Source organism: Oncorhynchus nerka, linkage group LG11, assembly GCF_034236695.1.
Source record: "Oncorhynchus nerka isolate Pitt River linkage group LG11, Oner_Uvic_2.0, whole genome shotgun sequence".
NCBI lineage: Eukaryota > Metazoa > Chordata > Actinopteri > Salmoniformes > Salmonidae > Oncorhynchus > Oncorhynchus nerka.
This window is the reverse complement of record NC_088406.1, coordinates 48197852-48220731: the sequence shown is the minus strand read 5'-3', so window position 1 is coordinate 48220731 and position 22880 is coordinate 48197852. Positions and strand designations below refer to the sequence as shown.

The window sequence follows — 22880 nt, the reverse complement described above, 5'->3', positions numbered from 1 at the left end:
AACCTCTTGTAAGCAACCAGAAGAAAGACGGCATCAGCTAAGGGTAGTGTTAGTAAGCTAGGGATAGTGACGGACCGTGGTGAGGCGTCGTAGCGAGCTGAAGCGCTCCTCCCAGGTGGCGGCGGCCTTGCGGAAGGCCTCGTGGCGGCGGATGAGCTGCTCCACCTCGTCCACGCTGGCGCCCAACTCCTTGCTGTTGATGAAGGGCTCCTGGGCTGTGAGCCAGGCCTCGGCCACCACCGCTTCCTGGGCAAACTGGTGCACCTCCAGCACTGAGGCAGAGGAGAAAGAGGAACTCAGTGTCTGAGAACAATGGGAATCAAATTGTAGCTTACTGTGGTTCAAACTCTATTATGGAATGCCTTGGGATAATATCATTTAGAGACTTGAGGTGCCAGGTACTAGACTAGTTCCATTCAGGTAAAGTCAGAGGGACTCACTGTGCTGCAGGACCTCCCAGTGTTTGTCCCATTTCTCAGACAGCTCGTACTGCTTGGCCACCACCGTATCCAGCTTCTCCTTGATCTAAAAAGACATAGCATTTCCATTGAGTTTAATCTAAACTAGTGACTGTAAATGTCATCTAAACTACAGTACCATCCTCCATGTTCTATGGCAGAACCCTGTCAACAGTGCTGTTACCTCCTCAGCAGCAGGGTTGCGCGCGGCCAGCAGCGTCTTGCCCATCTCGATGCACTGCAGCACACTCTTACTGCGCGCCTCCACCTCGCTCTTCAAGCTCTGGTGGTAGTTCATCAGTACCTCCACTGAGGACACATCCCTGAAAGGACCAGAGAGTCCAGAGCCCGTTATATCGCTGGAGGGAATGCTGACAGTGAAGGAGAAGAGCACAGGGTTACCCACCATGGAAGACAAGGGCCAGAAAATAACACTATATTAAAACTCGCTCACAGTGCATTTGCTTTGACATTTTTCATGATAATTTTTTGCTCTCTGTGTTTTCTGTGCTCTCTCTCTCTCTCTCTCTCTGCATCTCTTGGTGCAGCTCTCCATATTTGGCATTTCCGTAACATAAATGAGTTCCGTTTTGAGTTATATTATGATAAGGTACTAAAATCAAAACAGGCCCCTGAACTTGCAGCTCAATCCCATCTGGTAGACGGACAGAGGGATGACACAGAGCAGTATAAGATACACCATACATACAAACTGTAAATATAGATATTTCATTGAATGTTTAACGAATGCCCCATTCACATAAAAAAAAAAAAAATCTTCCAGTAAAGAGATACACAACTTCCTTTTGGATTCTAGCTGAAGTTCATTATGCATCTTTCAGCCTCTCCTAGGTGTTGAACTAAGGTTGCTAGGCCTATAGTATTTTCAACAAAAGGGTCAACTTTTTTCACCCTTCTTTTTTTTCTCTTGCTCACCTCACTTTAATAGAAAGTGTATGCCTCAACCATAAATATACAATTGTGACCCCAATTGGATACCTTGGATTGTCCCCTGTGCCGATCTGAGAGATGATGCTGTCCATCCACATGATCTGGTCTCGCACCACCCCGAAGAACCGCAGCTTGTCTGTTGCCGTGGTGATCTGCACTCGGCACTCCTCGCAGGAAGTCAAGAGCTCCTTCCAGCAATGCATCACTTCCTGTTCCCGGCCGGCGATGGCCTCAGCCTTCTGCCCGGCGTAGATGGTCCGGAGCTGACCCGCACTCTCCTGGAGCTGCCTCACCTGGACACAGACAGACGGGTGATAATTACATAGGAATGTCTAAAAACACTGCAAAGATTACTGTAGTAATGTGATGAGAAATGTAATGTGACGTGTTACCACATTGACTGCTTGTTTTGTTCAGTCTTCCTTTTTTAGCCTTATGTGCACGTAAAATAAAGTGACAGTGGGCGGGGCCTCACCTGAGTGACGAGCAGCTGGATGTCGTGCTCGAAGCTCTGCATGAGCCTCTGCAGGGTGCTGGTGTTGGCGGTGCCACCCTGGCGCGCCCGCACCTCGGGCAACCTCCGCTGCTTATCATCAATTTGGGCCAAGACCTGCAGCACAATGCGATAACGGTCCATCAGAGACACATCAAAACACGACACAGACCTGTATCCCTTGGCACTTCTTGTGGTAGAAACGCTACCTCGCGGCAGTCGGTGAAGAACTTGTGGAGCTGGTGCGAGGCGGCCAGCATCTGTGCCCGGGTCTCCATGAGCTCCAGGAGGTCGGCCCAGGCCTCGTTCACGCCGTCCTTCCACTCGGCGATGGTGGCGGCGTCGGCGTGGCCGTAGTCGATCAGCTCGTCCACCATCTGGTTAACCGCCGTCACACGCTCCTGACCCAGACTGCCCGTCTCCGACGCAAACTCTGTGAACTTCTCCTGCAGGATCTGAAGGGAGGAGGAGGAGAGAGGAGGAGAGGAATGAAGGGATGATCAATATCTGTTTGGCCAAGCTAAGCACTGTTGCTAAAACGGTAATGGGCTACTTAGAAAAACTAAATCCATTGAAATACATGCTACTTCCTTACTAAGCAAGAATACAGTGTACTGTATACCATTCTTTGAGCCATATTAACTCCGTTGCCAACAGTCTTTAGACACACGCTATAACAATAGAGGCCAAATAGCAGAGGCTTTTATCCAAAGCGACTTACAGTCATACAGGAATTCATTTTCTACGTATGGGTGGTCCCAGGAATCGAACCCACAATCCTGGCGTTGCAAGCGCCAATGCTCTACCAACTGAGCTACAGAGGACTAAGAGGATTATCAGATTGTTGAATGTTTTGTCCATTCAGGTCCCACTGACCGTGACGTGTTCAAAGTCCTGTCCCAGTTCTGGCGAGCTGGCCACCACCTCCCTCTCAGCGATCCACTGCTCCAGCTCGTCCACCTCGCGGTTGAGCTGGTAGAACCAGTACTGCTGCTCCAGACGAGACTTTCTCTCCTCCACCAGGTCCTTCAGAGACACGTACAGCCGGTCCATCTGACACTGACGCTTACTGATCTGCTCACTGAGACACACACACACACACACCAGAGACAGGGTTAGAGACGAATAGTAAACACAGGGTAAAATTGAGGGGTAATGTGTGGGAGCTGAGATCCTGCAGTGAAACTAATTTGGACATGTAAAACCATGAGCTGCTGTTGAGTTTCCGGAAGGAGTAAATGTGAGGATGATAAGACTTACAAAGCAAACTGAACAACATGAGAACGACATGGACAACCCATAAAAAAACAATACCCTACTAGTGCAGAGATGCAGGTCTAGCAACGACTAACAGCTAAGAGCTAAGATGATAGCGCCGTTAGCAACGACACCAGAGACAGAGAAGTATTACGGACCCAGTGCTGACCCTGATGTCACCATGATTCACTCTGCTGCCATAACAGAGCAACAGGAGTCTATGACTGGCCTACTTTACTGTGCTGTACTACCTTCTCTACAGGGGTTATGTCATTCAACCAGTCTGCCATTTACTACCGGGTTACTCCTCAGCACCCAGTAGACAGAGTGTAGAGGCCCTGGGTCCTCTTCAATCAAGTCACAAAATGAGATCCTTAGTTATCGTATATGGGATTTCCTTTGAGCTTTTAAGGCAGTATTTTAAATGTGCATTTCATGGCACACTCACTTTACAGCTACTATAACCAACGTTCGATCCCACGAAAGTCTTGGTGTGGTGTAGCGTGGTGAAAGGTTTGTGGGGCACCAACACTGACCTGTCTGGATGTCCCATCTCCAGTAGCTGCCTGCACTGCTGGGAGAGAAGGCCTATCGTCTCAGCGTAGTCCTCTATCGTCTGCTCCAGTACCAGGTGCTTCTTCAGTAGCTGCAGGGTGCTGGGCTCATCCTGAAGGGGAGGCCACAACACTCTTGACAGTCCATTCTCACAAAGTTCAAAATGCTAACAATTCAAGGGGAGTGTTCATCACAGGAGGTTGGTGGCACCTTAATTGGGGAGGACGGGTTCATGGTAATGACTGGAGCGGAATCGGTAGAATGGTATCGAACACATGGTTTCCAGGTGTTTGATGCCATTCCATTTGCTCCTTTCCGACCGTTATTATGAGCCGTCCTCCCCTCAACAGCCTCCACTGGTGTTCATGTACAGTTGCTGATGTCTGGAGGGGTACAATGACATTGTACTACACCTATGCACATACAACTTTTCCCTCTTCCAAAAAGCCAATCATCTTACTGTAACAAGGTAACTGGGCAGATTAAGTACATCAGCGCCTGGTGATTTTTTAATTTAATTTAAAAAAATGTTACCTTTATTTAACTAGGCAAGTCAGTTAAGAACAAATTCTTATTTTCAATGACGGCCTAGGAACAGTGGGTTAACTGCCTGTTCAGGGGCAGAACGACAGATTTGTACCTTGTCAGCTCGGGGGTTTGAACTTGCAACCTTCCGGTTACTAGTCTACTAGTCCAACGCTCTAACCACTAGGCTACCCTGCCGCCCCATTGGCTCCTAGCCGCCTACCTTTCCCTTTTCCTCGTTCATCATGTGCAGCTCCTGTTCGCTGAGCCAGGCCTCCACCTCGGCCGTGTCAAAGTAGTACTGCTGGGCCTGGTACATGGCATCCAGCACCAGCTGTCTTCTCTCCGTCTCGGCCCACAGCAGACCCCACAGCCCATTGAGCTGCTCCAGGCCCGCCCGCACACAGTCAGCCTCGGGGCTGCGGATGGAGGCGATGACATTAGCTCTTTCCAGGACGTCCTCCACCCTCGCCCGATGGCCCTGTAGCTCCCTCTGCAGAGTCTGGGGGGGGGACAGAAAGACGATGTCCAGATAGATAGATAGACATATACTGTAAAGATGTGGTTATCCTCAGCTAGCTGCCACACACCTGGTTCTTCTTCATGAGCTGCTGCACAGCCTGTAGGCTGGAGCCGTGCTCCTGAGACGTGGCGGCAGGCAGCCGCTCCTGCACCCACAGCTGCAAACACATCACAGGTTAAACTAGCAAAGAAGCACCTGCAAACTCTGGTAACTGTTCTAGGTTTATCACCAGCATGGTATTGCATCAGTTTAGAGTTACATGCATCTTTCTTCAAGATAAATCTTCAACAACAAAAAAAGGGGGGTTAGTCGCTGACTTAAGCAACACTTCAACCCTTGTCGATGACACTTGTAGGACACACTTTTAGAAGCAAATGTATGTGCGAAGTGGTCTGAGTAGACTGGGGGAGGTGTGCGGGTGTTCTCTAAGTGTCTGTAAGTGTGCATGGTGTGTGTGGGTATAATCGGAGGACGATCAGGACGGCCACTCACTATCTCGTCCTCCAGGTCCCGGCCCACTTGGTGAACCTCCTTGGAGGCCAGAAGGATGCGCCGGCGCTCCTTGAGCGGCTCGATGAGGCGGACGATGCGCGTCTCCACGGCGGACTGGCGCTCGCTGACCGTGTCCATGACCTGGCCCTGCTGGGGGACGGAGGCCGCCGCCACCTGCAGCTCCCCCACCTCCTTATACCACTCCTCCATCTGACACTCCATCGTCTGGAGAGAGGGAGCGAGGGGATGCGGGAGGGAGTGAGAGAGGAGGTAGAATGGAAGCAAAGGGGAATGGAATTGAAGCGTTTGAGGAGGGGCGAGTGAAGGAAGGAGGGAGAAAGGATAGGTTAGGAAATAAAGAGCGGGAGGGTGGAAGTCCATGGGACAGCGAGACGCCTGGTGAGTATTGAGGGGATACATTGGTTCATCTATCGATCCCCTCTCACCAAAATATCCGGACAACATCCAACTCAGGAGTCAGCCACTGATGGATTTCCTAGGTGTACATGATCAGTTGCTCTACTGGTCAGTCTGTCATAACAATTCATGAGAAGTGTTTGGATGATAGTAGTTAGATCTACCGCAATTGACTACAAGGCAATTACTTCTCCAGAGCCGTCAGGTAATTCTGAGGGGGGTGGTGATTCTCACCAAGGCAGTGACACTCATTTTGGGACACAAGCATCAGGTTGAGATCACCAGGGAGGTGAAGTAGTGTCATTGAGGCTAACTACTTCGAAAAGTGGGCCAGATGCAAAGAGTTGTTGCATGGGTGCCATGGTAAAGTGAATTAGAGTAGGAGGCAGAATGAGGCCGATCAATCCCTTACGAATTCACATGACGATTTGACTTTGGGAATTCTTAGGAATTGGGAGGAAAAGAGCCTTCGGGACGGCTGCCTCGGTACCTTCTATCTGGTTAAATGAATCCCCTGACATTCTCAGAGACACATATCAGAGACTAGCACGAGAATAAGCACACTTTCTATTGGCTTACACAAATGTTACACCATTGAATCACAAATAAAACAAAACATGGGAACATTATTTCTAATTTTGACAGAAATGGTCCTTGAATTAATAGACAGGACCATTTCTTAGTCTCACACAGACACACAGACACACACAGTGGAGTGGAGATGTTCATACATTTCCATATGAAGCCAAATGTTAGAGTTTCCGGGGTGAGACAGTGATTCTGCTCACACCATAGATCACAGGGTGAACAGCGGGACAGGATGAGACAGTGATTCTGCTCACACCATAGATCACAGGGTGAACAGCGGGACAGGATGAGACAGTGATTCTGCTCACACCATAGATCACAGGGTGAACAGCGGGACAGGATGAGACAGTGATTCTGCTCACACCATAGATCACAGGGTGAACAGTGGGACAGGATGAGACAGTGATTCTGCTCACACCATAGATCACAGGGTGAACAGCGGGACAGGATGAGACAGTGATTCTGCTCACACCATAGATCACAGGGTGAACAGCGGGACAGGATGAGACAGTGATTCTGCTCACACCATAGATCACAGGATGAACAGCAGGACAGGATGAGTGAGTGGTAGTGGCTGGAAGGAAGCAGAAAGAAAAAGAAAAAAATACTAGCATTAGAGTATAAAGAGGGATAAAAGAAAGAAATTAAGAGAGAAAAAGGAAAGGAAAGGAAGAAAGAATGAAAGGAAGGAAGGAAGTAAGGAAAGGAAGGAATTAAAGGAAAAAAAAGAAAAGGAAAGATTAGAGTACCCATGAGAGAAATGAACTGAAGTGAAAAGGTTACTGTACCCCTGGATGGAGGTTGGGTGGTGGAGCATACTGTACACAAAGCACAATTACAGGCTGAAAGGGAACTGTAAGCAGCCCTTAGGGGCAGCATGCTGTTGGAGAGGAGAATGAGAGACGCATGATGAACTGATAAGATGTATGGACCCAGTAGTAGTGACAGAACAGAGGTAGAGCATCCTGGACAGGAGAAAAACCTGAACCACCTCCTACTGTATAGGTTGTTCACACAGAACAACCCTAGGTTTTTGTATATAGAGATACACTGCGATATTCAACTTTAACCTACATTTTCATTATGTATGACAATAGCTTCACCATACCCAAAAATATTCCCAACTGATCACAAAACCAAAAACTGTAACAGTAGTTGGACCATATAATGAAGAGGAAGAGACCTGGAGCTTCTTGAGCTGCTTGTTGACGCTGGTCAGGTCCTGACCCTGGTCCACATAGCCCAGTTGTCCCTCCAGCTGGTGCAGCTGATGGTCCAGGCTGGTGTAGCTCTGCACCAGCAGGTCAGCCTGGTTGGCTTCAAACAGCTGGCGGGCCTTGGCCTGGGTGGTGCTCTCCAGGTCCTGCCAACACTCGTGGATCTCCCCCAGCTTCCTCCGCACCACCGGACCCAGCTCGGGCTTCTCCTGGATCAACTGCTGGCCCTCCTGGAGGATGGAAGGGGGGAGCAGGTGGAGGATAGGAAGTAGAGGTTGAGAGAGATGTAGGATGGCGGTTGAAGGTTAGGGTAATGGAGAGGGAGCACGAGGAGATGGAACAGAGAGAAAGGGAGATGGGGGGGGGGTTAGAGTTATTAGACATTGATGAGTGGAGGTTATAATAACATGAAAAATAAAGTCTCATTTATATCACTTATGGAACATTGGTGTCATAAACAATCTACTGTCGTAAATGTAGGATTTTATCCATTGAAATCATTCTGTAAATAGTTCCATCATAGGCAGAAACAATTTGTGACTACCACGTTGGCAGTTTACCATATGGGAGCATACATTTAAGCACTTTGTTACACCTGCTGATGTAAATTTGATTGATACGGAGTTAGCTATGGTTTTTCTAGATCTTTAATCTGGTAGGTAAATAAAATGGTTTCTAAGCAATCACGTAAAATGACAAAGAAAATGCCTTCCATTGTTAGCTTGTAAGCTTGAGCTGTGACTCAGTGGTACACCTTTATGGAGGCTACAGCCTGGGCTCCAGACCAGCTGCTCCTGACACTGGCCTATCAGTGCACATCAAATTGGGTTAGGAGGGCTTGCTTGGCCCTGGCAGCCCAGAAAACCACTTCACCTTTAGAGGTCTGAGCTCACAGCACTTCTCTTATCATCATTTCACTTCCTGATTGAATCATCTGGTATGGATCTCTCCTTTGTCTGTCTTCATCGGTTTGGAGGTTTCAGGTTTGACTCATTTCTTGTTGATTTCATTCATGACACACTCAGGTCTTTTCAGAATAGACCCAGATTTAAAAGCTCTCTGCATAGTCACAATTCTTTCCAGTAAGCCTAGCTTAATCGCATAACAACCGCAACCCCAGAGACTGAGCCAGCGAATGAGAGGAGAGCACACTGAGTTGCTGCCTGCCGTGACACACCATCACAGACTCAGAGAGGCAGACATACATACACTTGCTCTATCTCCTGTGCGCCTGAGTGCACGCAAGTGTTCCGAGCAACGGGGGTTGTAAACTACGCAATCATCTCACTTAATTTTCGCCGCCATGGAGACATTAGCCAGTGACGACCGGAGAGGAGATTTAACTTACCCATGATCTAACACCCCCCCCCCCCCCATTGTAATTCACTCTCTGTCAGAGGTGGGTTGTGTGGGGGTGGACTGGATCTGAGTGAGTCAGCACAGCAGAGCTCACAGATATTACGCTCAAGGACATAAAACAAGGATGGCCTGCCTGAACTCACCATTTCCCCAAGGCACCATAAAGAGCCTATAGGGCCGCCCCCACAAAAAAAATGTATTTGCATTTCAAGCCACTATAATGTAATTCGATGATTGGAGTTAAGTGTGCATTTCATGTGGAAGGCTTGAAATGCTAGATAGTTAGTTCCCTTTGTGATCAGTTAAAAACAGTCCCGTTCCCCTGAAACACAGTACTTGCTTCTGCTTAAGGCTCCGAACAAGAAAGCATAGAAATATCTCTATTGTATATACTCCAGTTGGGAGGACATTTGCTTTGCTGCTGCTCTTAACGGCTGCACCGTCAGTAGAGTATCCTCTTCCCTCTGATCCAGCACCGTCTTCTCATGATCTGCCCACACAAAGGATGTCCTCATTTGGAGAAGCACACCCCAGCTGCACTGTGAAGGGACACACTCCCAACAGGGCCAAAATATCTCAGCATGCATATGTTACTTTCCTGATCACCGGATGAGAGGTGCAGCAAGGGTATTCTACCCAACTCGTAGACTTTGTCAGTACAAATGTTCAAAACAAGTTCATCAGTAGCCAAAAGGACCAGGAAAACTTGAATTACCATAATGACCACACAAATAACAGATGGCAAGGAAAAACAGAATCGTCACTATGTGATCATGTATGCAATATCAAACATCTGTTATTGAATTATAATTACATCAAGTGTGGCCATTGCGTTTGGCTGGTTGTGTCCACGGAAGCTATTGTGTCAATATTACTCCATGTGTGAAGGCCTGAAGGCATAAATCTGCCTGGGAGGACCAGACACAGTCACGTGATTATGTTGGGGGTACCATGGCCATACGTGATTATGCTGGGGGTACCATGGCCATACGTGATTATGCTGGGGGTACCATGGCCATACTGGATTATGCTGGGGGTACCATGGCCATACGTGATTATGCTGGGGGTACCAGACACAGTCACGTGATTATGCTGGGGGTACCATGGCCATACGTGATTATGCTGGGGGTACCAGACACAGTCACGTGATTATGCTGGGGGTACCATGGCCATACGTGATTATGCTGGGGGTACCATGGCCATACGTGATTATGCTGGGGGTACCAGACACAGTCACGTGATTATGCTGGGCGTACCATGGCCATACGTGATTATGCTGGGGGTACCAGACACAGTCACGTGATTATGCTGGGGGTACCATGGCCATACGTGATTATGCTGGGGGTACCAGACACAGTCACATGATTATGCTGGGGGTACCATGGCCATACGTGCCAGCAGGCATCAAGAGGAGTCAACATATATCAATGAGTGTATTGAAGGAAATATCAAGCCTTGTGAAGATTGTCCTTTGATCTAAGGCCATGCCTTATAATGAAGCCAGACATGGTTTATGAAATGGTTTATGGGAAGCACATTTATTAATATGGGGCGGCAGGGTAGCCTAGTGGTTAGAACGTTGGGCTAATAACCGGAAGGTTGCAAGTTCAAATCCCCGAGCTGACTGTTGTTCTGCCCCTGAACAGGCAGTTAACCCACTGTTCCTAGGCCGTCATTGAAAATAAGAATTTGTTCTTAACTGACTTGCCTAGTTAAATAAAGGTTTAAAAAAGAGAGAGAAAGTGTATTTACAGATAGTCTATTTAAAACAAGTTGTTTCATTTTATTCGAATTCGATCTTTTCAGGCCAGACTGCAATTTACAGTAGGCGTAGCCCCTATATCAGTGCAAAGAAGAAGTAGGCATTGGTCTGAAGCCGAAAAATAAATTCAATTCACAATGTGTACTGCTCTACCAAGGTTTTCCAATACACAACTTTGACCTACAAGAGTAGTTACATTGCTTTCAGCAAGTATTCGTACACCTGGACATAGTCCACATTTTGTTGTGTTAAACCCTGAATTCAAAACGGATTAAATAGATTTATCTCTCACCCCTCTACATACAATAGCCCATAATGACAAAGTGAAAATGTTTTACTTTTTTGGGAGAAATATCTCATTTACATAAGTATTCACACCCCTGAGTCAAAACATATTAGAATCCCATTTGGCAATGATAACAGATGTTTTTTTTGGTAAATCTTTGCACACCTGGATTGTTCAATATTTGCCCATTATTCTTAAAAAATCATTCAAACCCAGTCAAGTTGGTTGTTGATCATTTCTAGATGGCAAGTCTTGCCATAGATTTCTATGCCAAATTAATTCAAAAACTGTAACTAGGCCACTCAGGAACATTCAATGTCGTCTTGGTAAGCAACTCCAGTGTATATTTGTGACTCGTTTCAGGAAACTAGGCGTATGTCATGCGTCATTACTTCACAGGAGCGCCATTTGAACGTAAACATTTCTTAATCAAAATGCATTTTTGGGCAGAAATGCCTTCTGGAATATGTGAACTTTAATGTGCCTTAATAACAAACTTGTATGCCATCTGTAAATATGAATAAAAGTGTTAAAATTAATGATTGTTTAGCCACGGAAAAAGTCAGCAACCTTCCCGCTAGCCATGATTGGCTGAGATAATGAGTGTGCAGGACATCCTGAGAGATCAGTTCGGATTGGTCTGACATGTAGCACGCTTCTGTCTATAACATGAGCTGGCCAGTATGTGTAGGCAATCCTTTCTAACATAACTTTTTTTTTTTTTTTTCAATTTAAAAGTTTTATTAAGTTCTTGTTTTTCAATCAACCAACAAAACACATTCCACATTCACAGATGTGACAGGCTAAAAAAAAAAAAAAAAAGTAAAAAAATAATACATTTGAAAAAATTAAAAATTAAAATACAATTAAAATGAATGATAAAGTCAAATAAAAACATGTATTTTTCTTAATCTATTTATTTTCCTTGGTGCATATATATATATATATATACATACATACATACATACATACTGTACATACGTACATACATACATACACACATATACATACATACATACATACACACACACGCACATACATACGCACACGTACTCAAAAACTAAATTAAAGATAAAAACACAACAAAAAAACATATAACACTTGCAACAGCACTATCAAGGTTCTTATCAGCTATTTCAAGCATTCGCTGAGACGACGGGCCAATAATTCGTTTTTAGGTTTTACAGTACCTTACACAACATGTATCTGCGCATTTCCCTAGTCACCCCGTTCACTCTGTCCAGTTTGAAATATAGTTGAATAGTGGAGACCAGAGTCTATCAAACTTGGGCTGTCTCTTGTGGAGGTCATAAGTGAGCTTTTCAAGAGGAAGAAAGTCAACAATCTGGTCAATCCACATTTTAAATGTAGGAGGGATATTAGAGGCCCACAATAGAAGAATACATTTCTTAGCAAAGTATGTAATAGTCATAAGCAAATTTTCTCTGTCAGGATCAAGAACAAAGTCCTGCTGGGCATTAAGAAGATAGATACACGGGGACATATCAAACTGTACCTCTAGTATTTTCTGTGCAGCAGTATGTACAGATTGCCAGAATCTGAATCCACTTTCAGAGGTACATCTTTTACAGTTAGGAGACATATCTGTTTTCATTCTATGGAGTCTCAAAGGAGTATAATACAATTTGTACAAAAATGTGTAATTAGATTCTTTCATTGTTACACTGGTAGAGGAGCAGTATACCCTGTCGCAAACCTCCGCCCATAACTCATCACTGATAGCCAGACCAAGGTCCTTTTCCCAGATTATTTTCAAAGGAGTAAAGGAGGAGCTTCCTTTCTCAGAAAGGAGTCTATAGATGTAAGATTTTTTGCCTTTAATGGATTGTGCTGTGACAAGAAGGGTTTCAACTTCATTCAACTGAGTTCTAAACCTCTTGGAGGTAAATGAGGAAATTACATGTCTAATTTGAAGATATTTAAAAAAAATAATAATGGGATCTTGGCACATCGAATTCACTGCAGAGCTCTTGAAAGGATTTCAGTGTAGTGGTTTTCTGATGAAATAGGTCTGAAAAGGTCCTGATTCCTGGAGTATGCCAAAGATTAAAGTTGGCATCCCTCAGGGCTTTTGGCAAGTCTGGTTTGCCTACTATAGGCGAGTGAGAACATATTTGGGAGGAAATGCCCAGGTATTTCTTACAGTCCCTCCACGCTAGTAGGGTGCTGTAAATCACAAAGGTTTTGGCTATGTTGCCCACTTCACTAAAGTTATTAATTAATATAATTGAGCTTAAGGGCAATGAACCACAGGATTGGGCTTCTATCTGAATCCACGTTGACTCTTGTCTGTTTGTGATCCATGTTAGCATGTTGCGGATTTGGGCAGACCAGTAGTACAATTGAAGGGAGGCAAGGGCAAGACCACCCTTAGATTCAGGTTTCGATAGAGTGAAAACTTGATCCTAGGTTTTTTATTGCCCCATATAAATTTGGTGATGCTTTGGTTAGTTGTTTTGAAGAAGGAAACTGGGAGATAGCATGGGAGCATCTGAAATAAGTAGTTCAGTCTAGGGAGGACGTTCATACGGATTACATTAATTCTTCCTACTAAGTTAATTGGGAGGGAGATCCAGGAGTGGAAGATAATTTTCCTTAAAAAGGCTATTCAGATCTGGTGTTATGAAGATCCCGAGGTATTGAAACCCCTGTGTTTTCCATTGGAAAGGACAAAGTGTCTTCATAGAGCTGGTGAGTGTAATATTGAGAGGGCAGACAGTGGATTTGTTCAAATTGATCTTATAACTTGAAAACTTGCCATACTGAGCAATTGTGTCTAAAATGAGAGGGGATTTCTCAGGGTTGAATATGTAGAGCAAGACATCATCCGCGTAAAGCGCAATCTTGTGTTGCAGGCCGCCTGCAGAAACACCCATAATACTTGGATTGCTCCTTATCAGCTCTGCCAGAGGCTCCGTCCCCAACAAGTAGAGCAGCGAGGACAGCGAGCACCCTTGTCTTGTGCCCCGTTCCAGAGGGAATCTGTCAGAGTTCAGTCCATTAGTAGTCACCATGGCATTTGGATGAGAGTATAGTGATTTGATCCCTTTAATAAAATTTGGGCCCATATTGAACTTTTCTAAGACTGAAAACAGAAAGCTCCACTCCATCCTGTCAAACGCCTTCTCAGCATCCAGTGAAGCCAGCAGGACAGGGGTCTTCTGTGCGTTTACTTGATCAATAATATCAAAAAGACGGCAAATGTTATCAGAAGAGTATCTGTCTCTAATAAATCCAGTTTGGTCCACTTTTATTATTTTGGGAAGAAGAGTGTTTAGTCTTTTGGCGAGCAATTTGGTAATTATTTTATAGTCGAAATCCAACAAGCTTATGGGCCGGAAGGACGAGCAGGATAGGGGGTTCTTGTCCTTTTTTAGCAACACTGTAATGCGAGCTGTGTGCATTGAGTCTGGGAGAACTCCGTTTTTGCAAAAATCCTCCAGCATTGGCATGAAGATAGGGCTGAGCTGGGGCCAAAAAGCTTTGTAGAACTCTCTGGGGAATCCATCTGGGCCTGGGGACTTATTAGGTGGCATGGATGTAATTGCCTCCAGGATCTCCTCAGGAGTGAAGGGGGAGTTGAGATCTTCTTGATCGGTCTCTGATAGTTTAGGTAGCGAGATTCCCTCTAGGAAAGAGTGGAGTTCTGCCTCCGTGTGTTTTCTCTCAGAGGTATATAGTTTGCAGTAAAAATCATGAAAAGTTAAATTGATATTTTTTGTGACCTCGTCCTCTGCTGTTCGGATAGCCATGATTGTACGCTCTGACTGCTATTTTTTTAAAATTGGTAAGCAAGCAATCTACTGGGCCTATTACTATACTCATGGTATTTCTGTTTAGTAAAGAAAACTTTTTTTTTAATCTCCCGAGTGTAGTCCAAATTCAGTTGGGCTTTGGCTGCTTTAAGATGACTCCAGGAGGTGCTGTCTAGGGATTGTTTATGTATTTTTTCACAGCATTCCAGCTCCCTCTCAAGATCTAGCCTGTGTGCTTCCATTGCTTTTTTCTTAGAGGAAGCATATGCAATTAGATGACCTCTTAGTGTGGCTTTAGCAGCGTCCCACATTGTGGCCGGAGAAACAGGAGAATCTTTATTGTCTTGTGTGTAGTTGTCTATCCATGTAGTTACCAATGTATGGAACACGTCATTTGATAGCATGGAGGTGTTGAATTTCCAGCTCTTTGACCTCGGGATGTTTTTGCAGAGGTCAAAGCGGAGGTGGACAAAGGCGTGAGCTGAAAGTGCTATGGGTCCGATCACAGAGGTGTGTCTCTTGTAATAGCGCGATGTCTGCTTTTTCCTTTTTTAGAGCACATAGTATCTTTTTTCGTTAAGTCGCTCTGGATAAGAGCGTCTGCTAAATGACTTAAATGTAAAATGTAAATGTTTTATTGCATGCCCTAGACCATGGCAGTTCCATGTCAATAGATTTAAGGTACTAGTCATCGTCATCGAGCAGTAATCGAACTTTAGTGCAAGTCATCGCTGGGTAAAAGTGGATAGTAATTACAGCTGTGTTACGACACATCCCGTTGGATCTATTACCCCCCCGCTCAGTCTCAATTCTGTGTTCCGAATAAAACAAAAACCGGGAACAGTTAGCAACGCACAACGTCTCCCTCTCCCCACCAAAGAAATGCCTCATCCTCTCCACCCCGCATTGAGTAAATGACAGTTGCCCTCGTCCAGACCACAGAAAAATAAAATCAATAGCCCAGCCTACATATACCTCCCCCAAGGGACATAGGGAACCCCAAGTAATAATAGCAACAAAAAAACAGGGAAATAAAAGTAGGCTGAAACATTAGTAGGCCTAGGTTAGGCTATACAGCCCATCCCTCTCAGTTAAAGGAAAATAAATATAAATTGGATGGCTATAATGACATTTAGGGGGTGGGTCTCTGGATATCGGCTATATGTCGTCTTACCTCCTTTAGTAATGGCATTAATCGCATTTAGTCATTGGTCTGTTTCTCATTGGCCAGGATTGTCTTTCAAAAAACGTTTTGCCTCTTCGGGAGTTTTGAAGTGTCGCAAGGCACCTTGGTGAAGAATCCTGAGCTCGTTTGGGTATTTGAATCCCCTGAAGATGCCTCGGTCAATGGAGTATTTCTTCACTTCGTCAAATTCTCTGCGCTTTCGGCGTATTCCAGCTGACAGGTCCTGGTGTAAAGCGAGTTTGGCGTTTCCCACTGTGATGGTGTTGTTTTTCGCCGCCTGTAGGACTCGTTCCTTGTCGGTGAATCTCAGGAAACGTATGGTGATTGGGCGCGGTGGTTGTCTGGCTGCTGGTGGGGGCCTCAGTGCTCAGTGAGCTCTCTTGAGTTCTATAGGCCTGTCGGTGGACATGTGGAGCCACTCGGGAAGTTTGTCTTGCAGGTAACGGATCAGTGGCACGTTTCCCTCTTTTTCACCCAGATTGAATAGAACACAATTATTCCTTCGCCCCCTGTTTTCCAGGTCCTCTGTTTTCTCTTCCAGATGCTTGATTTTCTTTTTAGCATATGCTATTGTTTCCATGGCATCTGTCAATAAGTTTTCCATGGATAGGATTCGCCCCTCTGCCTCGTCCAGGCGCCCCGCGTTTATGGTTATCTTGTTGTTGATGTCAGGCAATGCGTTTTCCAGGATTGTCACCTTGCCCCCTATCGCACTGAGCTGAGAGTTAATGGCATCTAATTTAGCGTTTAGTTCTGTACGTTGGGATCTCAACTCAGAAAGGATGTCTTCGACAGAGTGCGAGGTTGGCATTCGTTGTGCCTCGGGGGGGAGCGGGTTCTCTTGCTCCTGGCTAATGGCGCTAGTTTTTTCTGAAGCTAGCTTCTTCTTGGAGGCTTTTTCCGTCACTAATACTCGAGTCCGGGTAAAAATGTCACCTGTAGTGTCGCCTTTTGTAGCCGCCATGACTTTTTCTTACTAAAGCTAAATGAGTTTGAACTTGGAGTGGAGGTAAGATTAGGAATTGGAAACTACTTGTGCGGAGCTCTTAGTTCATGCGGCCATCTCGTTCAAGGGTCACGTGATCCCCCCCCACATAACTATTTTTTTAAGATATCACGTAGTAGAATTGCAAGTGTTGCTCTCCACTTTCCGGAGGACCGAGTTTTTAAAATCAGTGGAAATAGAATATGATAGCTTAGGAGATGGAGGAAATGATGGCGTTTGATTGCAAATATGCAGACGGAGTTGTAAAGAGAACACACAGAAGGCTGTTCTATAAAACACGTCCATGTATACAGGTAAGATAGTCTTGCTAGTTACATTTTCAGATATTAAACATTTCTGATTTTGTCAGAAAGTCATTTTAATTTCAAGTTAAAGTGTACTGTTAGATAGCTAGCTAGTTAACGTTACGTGTATGATCTGTTTAGTAATACTATTCATATCTCAGAGCCATTTGAATTGCTAGTTACAGTCTAATGTTAGCTAGCTAACATTGAACCTGGTTGGTTAGCTACCTGCAGATTCCGGTAGTAACGTTATGAGTTGTGATTATGGTTCATTGTTTAGCTAGCTAGCTACATGTCTAAACAAAAGATTCCACTATGCAAATAACTATATCAATAGAATATGTATGATGTCACTGCGTCAATTGTCGATGGAGGTAGCTGGTAAATTCTCTGGCAATCTTTTCTCATTTCAGAGCACTCTCGTCTGAGTGTGCCAGAGGGCAGAATAACTGACTAATTTATGAACGCTCAACACCCGTTGAATATAGCCGGTGTCAGTAAATGTTGGGGGAAAAAACGTAATTAAACTGTTGCCAGCAGCACAGTTGCAAACACCAATGCTCTGGATAACATAAAAACTGCCTAACCAGCTCTGTTAGAGCGAGTAAAATGGTGAGCTGTTCTCTCATTTGTGTTTGGACGTAGCTAGCAAGCTAGCCAGCGTTAGTCAGTTAGCTTGGGTGCTTGACTGCTGTTAGGACAGAACACTTGGATCAACCCTACTCCTCAGCCAGAGTGTCAGCGTGCACGCAGAGAGCGCGTTCTCTGAATTTAAGAATGGACGCTGAGTTTACGACGAGCACCCCCTGCACTCCAGATTAATTTTATGAACACACCCGTAGTAAATCTTTGGTTGTTTAGTACATAGCCTCACATACAGTATGAATCCTTAAAGAGATGGGTGGGGCTAAATCTTAAAAGGGTGTGAACAATGTTGAATGGGTGTTGACAAAGAAGAGCTCTCCAGTGGGTACCAAAACATTCAACATCCATTTTCTCAAAAGTGAAGTTACAAGTTTATCAACTTTCCAAGCAGAATTACTTTCCCATTGTTCCTCAACTGTAGTGTATGATATACCATTTTCTTGCTCTGAGTCTCTACTTTCATCCAATGTAAAAAAACACAATTTCAAAGACCGAATCCAGCCTGTCGGTCACATTTGGCCTTGTGTTTTAAGTTATTGTCCTATTGAAAGGTGAATTTGTCTTCCAGTTTCTGTTGGAAAGCAGACTGAACCAGGTTTTCCTCTAGGATTTTACATGTGCTTAGCTCTATTAATTTTGTTTTTATCCTAAAAACAAACACTCCCAAGCATACTCATAACATGATGCAGCCACCACCATGCTTGAGAATATGAAGAGTGGTACTCAGTGATGTGTTGGATTTGCCACTAACATAAATCAAATGAAATTGTATTGGTCACATGCGCCGAATACAACCTTACCGTGAATACAACCTTACTGTAACCAATCATACAGTTCAAGAAATAGAGTTAAGAAAATATTTACTAAATAAACTAAAGTAAAAAAAAATGTATCTACTCAAAAAGTAACACAAGAAAATTACATAACAATAACGAGGCTATATACAGTGGGTACCGGTACCGAGTCAATGTGTGGAGGTACAGGTTAGTCGAGGTTATTTGTAAAGTGACTATGCATTGATAATGAACAGCGAGTGGGGGGAGGAAGGGGTCAATGTTAATAGCCCGGGTGGCCATTTTATTCATTGTTGTTCAGCAGTCTTATGGCTTGGGGGTAGAAGCTGTTAAGGAGCCTTTTGGTCCTAGACTTGGCACTCCTTTACCGCTTGCCGTGCGGTAGCAGAGAGAAGAGTCTATGACTTGGGTGACTGGAGTCCTTGACAATGTTTTTGGCCTCCCTCTGACACTGCCTAGTATATACTGTAGGTCCTGGATGTCAGGAAGCTTGGTCACAGTGATGTACTGGGCCGTACACACTACCCTCTGTAGTGCCTTACAGTCAGATGTCGAGCAGTTGCCATACCAGGCGGTGATGCAACCATGCTCTCGATGGTGCAGCTGTAGAACTTTGAGGATCTGGGGACCCATGCCAAAACATAACAGTTTGTATTCAGTACATAAAGTAAATTTCTTTGCCACATATTTTGCAATTTTACTTTAATGCCTTATTGAAAACCGAATGCATGTTTGGAATATTTGTATTCTGTACAGGCTTCCTTCTTTTTACTCTGTTATTTGGGCTAGTATTGTGGAGTAACTACAATGTTGTTGATCTATCCTTAGTTTTTTCCTATCACATCCATTAAACTGTTTTAAAGTCCCCATTGGCCTCATGGTGAAATCCCTAAGCAGTTTCCTTCCTCTCCGGGAACTGAGTTAGGAAGGAAGCCTTTATCTTTGTAGTGACTGGGTGTATTGATACACCATCCAAATAATCATTCATAACTTCACCATGCTCAAAGGGATATTCAGTGCCTGCTTTTTACTCTCCCACAAATAGGTTATCTTCTTTGCAAGGCATTGGAAAACCTCCCTGGTCTTTGTGGTTGAGTCGGAGTTTGAAATGCATTACTTGACTGAGGGACCATACAGATAATTGTACAGTATGTGTGGGGTAAAGAGATGAGGTAGTCATTTAAAAATCATGTTAAACATTATTATTGCATACTTATTATGTGACTTGATAAGCACATTTTTACTCCTGGACTTATTTAGGCTTGCCATAACAAAGGGCTTAAATACTAATTGACTCAAGACATTTCAGCTTTTAATTTTGAATGAATGTGTAAAAGTGTCTAAAAACATCATTCCACTTTGACATTATGGGGCATTATGTCTAATGCCAGTGACACAACATCTCAATTGAATCCATTTTAAATTCAGGTTGTAACACAACAAAATGTGGAAAAAGTAAAGGTGTGTGAATACTTTCTGAAGGCACTGTATGTTGGTCTGTTGTACTTCCAATGATGTGTAGGCAGGTTGCTTAGGATTCAAACCTTCTCAAACAGCCTAATTCATACTCTTAGAGGTGGTCTCACAATAATGCAATGTCTCTGTTCTTTCACTCAGTACTGAGTGAATGTTTATTTCTCTAGCTTGTTGAAAAACAAGTCTAAAACAATTTCATTTGATCACATAGCTAACTGAGTTAGCAAGCGTGGCATTTTCTTTTGACTGCACACAGGTCTCGCAAGCAAACAATGATCATTATGTGCAACCCGCACCCGTGCTACTTTTAACTTGTGGTAGGCGACTTCAGGTTTTCGGGTACACAGTGAAAATGAACTTGACACTTGCAAATGTGGATTAAAATGACGAAAAGAAAATTGCATTGACATTAATGCATAAGGTAAGGAATAGAATTTGGATCTTCTAACAGTCATGCGTCTGTTCTGGTGTGCACATGCATTATAAATTAGCAGCGTGGCGGTTTCCCCAAGTTCAGTGTATCTAACTGCCTATGATAGCATCCAAGGATAATCAATAGTTTATTTGTTTGTGCTCTGGTTACACACAACTGTCCAGGTCAGCAGTTTACACATTTTACTACACCCGCAATTACATCTGCTAAATATGTGACTAATAAAATTTGATTTGATTTGGACTTCAACCATGTGAAAAACCTCCCATAGCACAATATACCTAGCTTGCTAGCTACCTTCCTTTTGCTTCTCATCCAACCCGGCGTTAGTTAGCTAGCTACAGCTGTTAGCCTTATACTAGCTAGCTGCTACTGTTGCATAGAAAACGAGTTGCACCCGGTTTTAGAATTCAGATTCAGCAGGAAAGATGTTAGCATTGTCAGAAATGCTATAAAAAAAAGGTAGCACATCATTGGTTTATATTGGGCAGAAATGTGCACGTGAGAGCACTAAATTGTGAATTGAATCAAAACTGTTGCACCTAAAAACGTTTTCAATCCAAATGGATCTAAGTCTAATGGTCACCTTATGGACTATGTCGCCTCGTTTTAATCCGATGTCTAGAATTTGAGCTAGGTTTGGGGAAAACATGGTCTGACAATCCTAATGCTTATGACCCTGTCAAAAATCTGTTATAGTAGTTCTCGGATCATGACGAGAGGTGGAGATAGTGTTGCGTACCTCCAATGAAGTTGATTTGCAAATTTTCATCAACATTGGTGTCATATTGGCATACACATGTTGGTTGGGAGATTTGAATTTAACATTGAGTTTCAACCAACACATACTATAGTCGCACAACTGTGTTTAACAATGTATTTCCATATTAAAGCAATGCAATTAGAATAATGTAGACTGCAAACATGTAAAAAATATAACAAATGGGGCCTCCCGGGTGGCGCAGTGGTTAAGGGCGCTGTACTGCAGCGCTAGCTGTGCCATCAGAGTCCCGGGGTTCGCGCCCAGGCTCTGTCGTAACCGGCCGCGACCGGGAGGTCTGCGTCGCCCGGGTTAGGGAGGGCTTGGTCAGTAGGGGTGTCCTTGTCTCATCGCGCACCAGCGACTCCTGTGGCGGGCTGGGCGCAGTGTGCGCTAACCAAGGTGGCCAGGTGCACGGTGTTTCCTCTGGCGCACGGTGTTTCCTCCGGCGCATTGGTGCGGCTGGCTTCCGGGTTGGATGCATGCTGTGTTAAGAAGCAGTGAGGCTTGGTTGGGTTGTGTATCGGAGGACGCATGACTTTCAACCTTCGTCTCTCCCGAGCCCGTACGGGAGTTGTAGCGATGAGACAAGATAGTAGCTACTACAACAATTGGATACCACGAAATTGGGGAGAAAAAGGGGTACAAATATATATATATATATATAACAAATATTGGGCAGGCTATTGAACTAGGCTATAACGGACTAACATTCGAATTGGAGTTGATGACAACGCTCTGATAGGCCATTGAGAGGCCAAACTGTCGACGCTTAATTCATTCATCAAAACGCAACCCTTTTGCGACACCGCCAGCTAATGCGCCCATAATTCTGCTTGTGAAAATGTCCGAAATATTTCTGACACACCCCAAACCTATAAAGCAGCGCTAAGATGTACCATTACTTTAGGTTTGTCAAAATAGTGCCCTTTATGTATAAAGTATAAATACAATGTGAGCATGTTTGACAAATGATACGCTAAGGTTAATCTAAAGAAATGTAAATTATTACCTTGGGTTTTCTCGTCGATTGAAGAGGGTTCTGTTCATTTCCTGGTCTGAGAATTGATGGGCGAATGGGCGCGTTCCAGTGCATGCTTTATGATACGGTTTGATTTGATTTGATTTATGTTCCTTGTGTCCAGTTAATTATTTTTTTATATGGTGTTCAGTGGCTAAATCTTCACTTGCAAATAAAAGGCCTCAATCTGATCTACATGATTGCCTCCTCACCATTCAAATAATGCCATTGGGTCAACTTTACAAGTCTTCATGATGTACTTGGCCTTCCATAATATTATAGCACAGTATCTTGTATTAATTAAGAAAAGCAAAAATGTTGCCAAGATATTGTGAAGAACCGGTGTTAACAGCAATGTTCCACTAACCATTAAGAGGACACTGATTGCTAGGTATTAGCAATGTCCTGACACGGTTGAACATGGAACTGTATGACATAATTGTCTGCCTCCCTCTACATTCCTACCATGTCCTGTCGTCTAGGAAGCTCTGACTGTTCTCTCTCTGCTCACTCGCCCTCTCGGCTCACACGCCCCATACAGTGGGGCAAAAAAGTATTTAGTCAGCCACCAATTGTGCAAGTTATCCCACTTAAAAAGATGAGGCCTGTAATTTTC

At 44.3% G+C, this 22880-nt stretch overlaps 1 protein-coding gene across 3 annotated transcripts in view; it reads right to left on the bottom strand.

Annotated features, from left to right (window-relative positions):
* The window catches only part of LOC135559511 (spectrin beta chain, non-erythrocytic 4-like), a 50379-nt gene that overhangs the window by 515 nt on the left and 26984 nt on the right, over positions 1-22880 (bottom strand). For 2 of the 3 annotated variants that reach the window (XM_065024620.1, XM_029673053.2), the window contains exons 17-28: positions 7443-7706; positions 5255-5479; positions 4830-4919; positions 4463-4741; positions 3696-3826; positions 2779-2983; positions 2112-2357; positions 1885-2019; positions 1458-1702; positions 643-829; positions 441-525; positions 76-272 (exon numbers count right to left, since the gene is read on the bottom strand). In XM_065024620.1, the coding sequence (XP_064880692.1) occupies positions 76-272; positions 441-525; positions 643-829; positions 1458-1702; positions 1885-2019; positions 2112-2357; positions 2779-2983; positions 3696-3826; positions 4463-4741; positions 4830-4919; positions 5255-5479; positions 7443-7706 (2289 nt within the window). The remainder of the gene's footprint in view (positions 1-75; positions 273-440; positions 526-642; positions 830-1457; positions 1703-1884; positions 2020-2111; positions 2358-2778; positions 2984-3695; positions 3827-4462; positions 4742-4829; positions 4920-5254; positions 5480-7442; positions 7707-22880) is intronic. The other variant, XM_065024621.1, reaches the window with a different exon arrangement.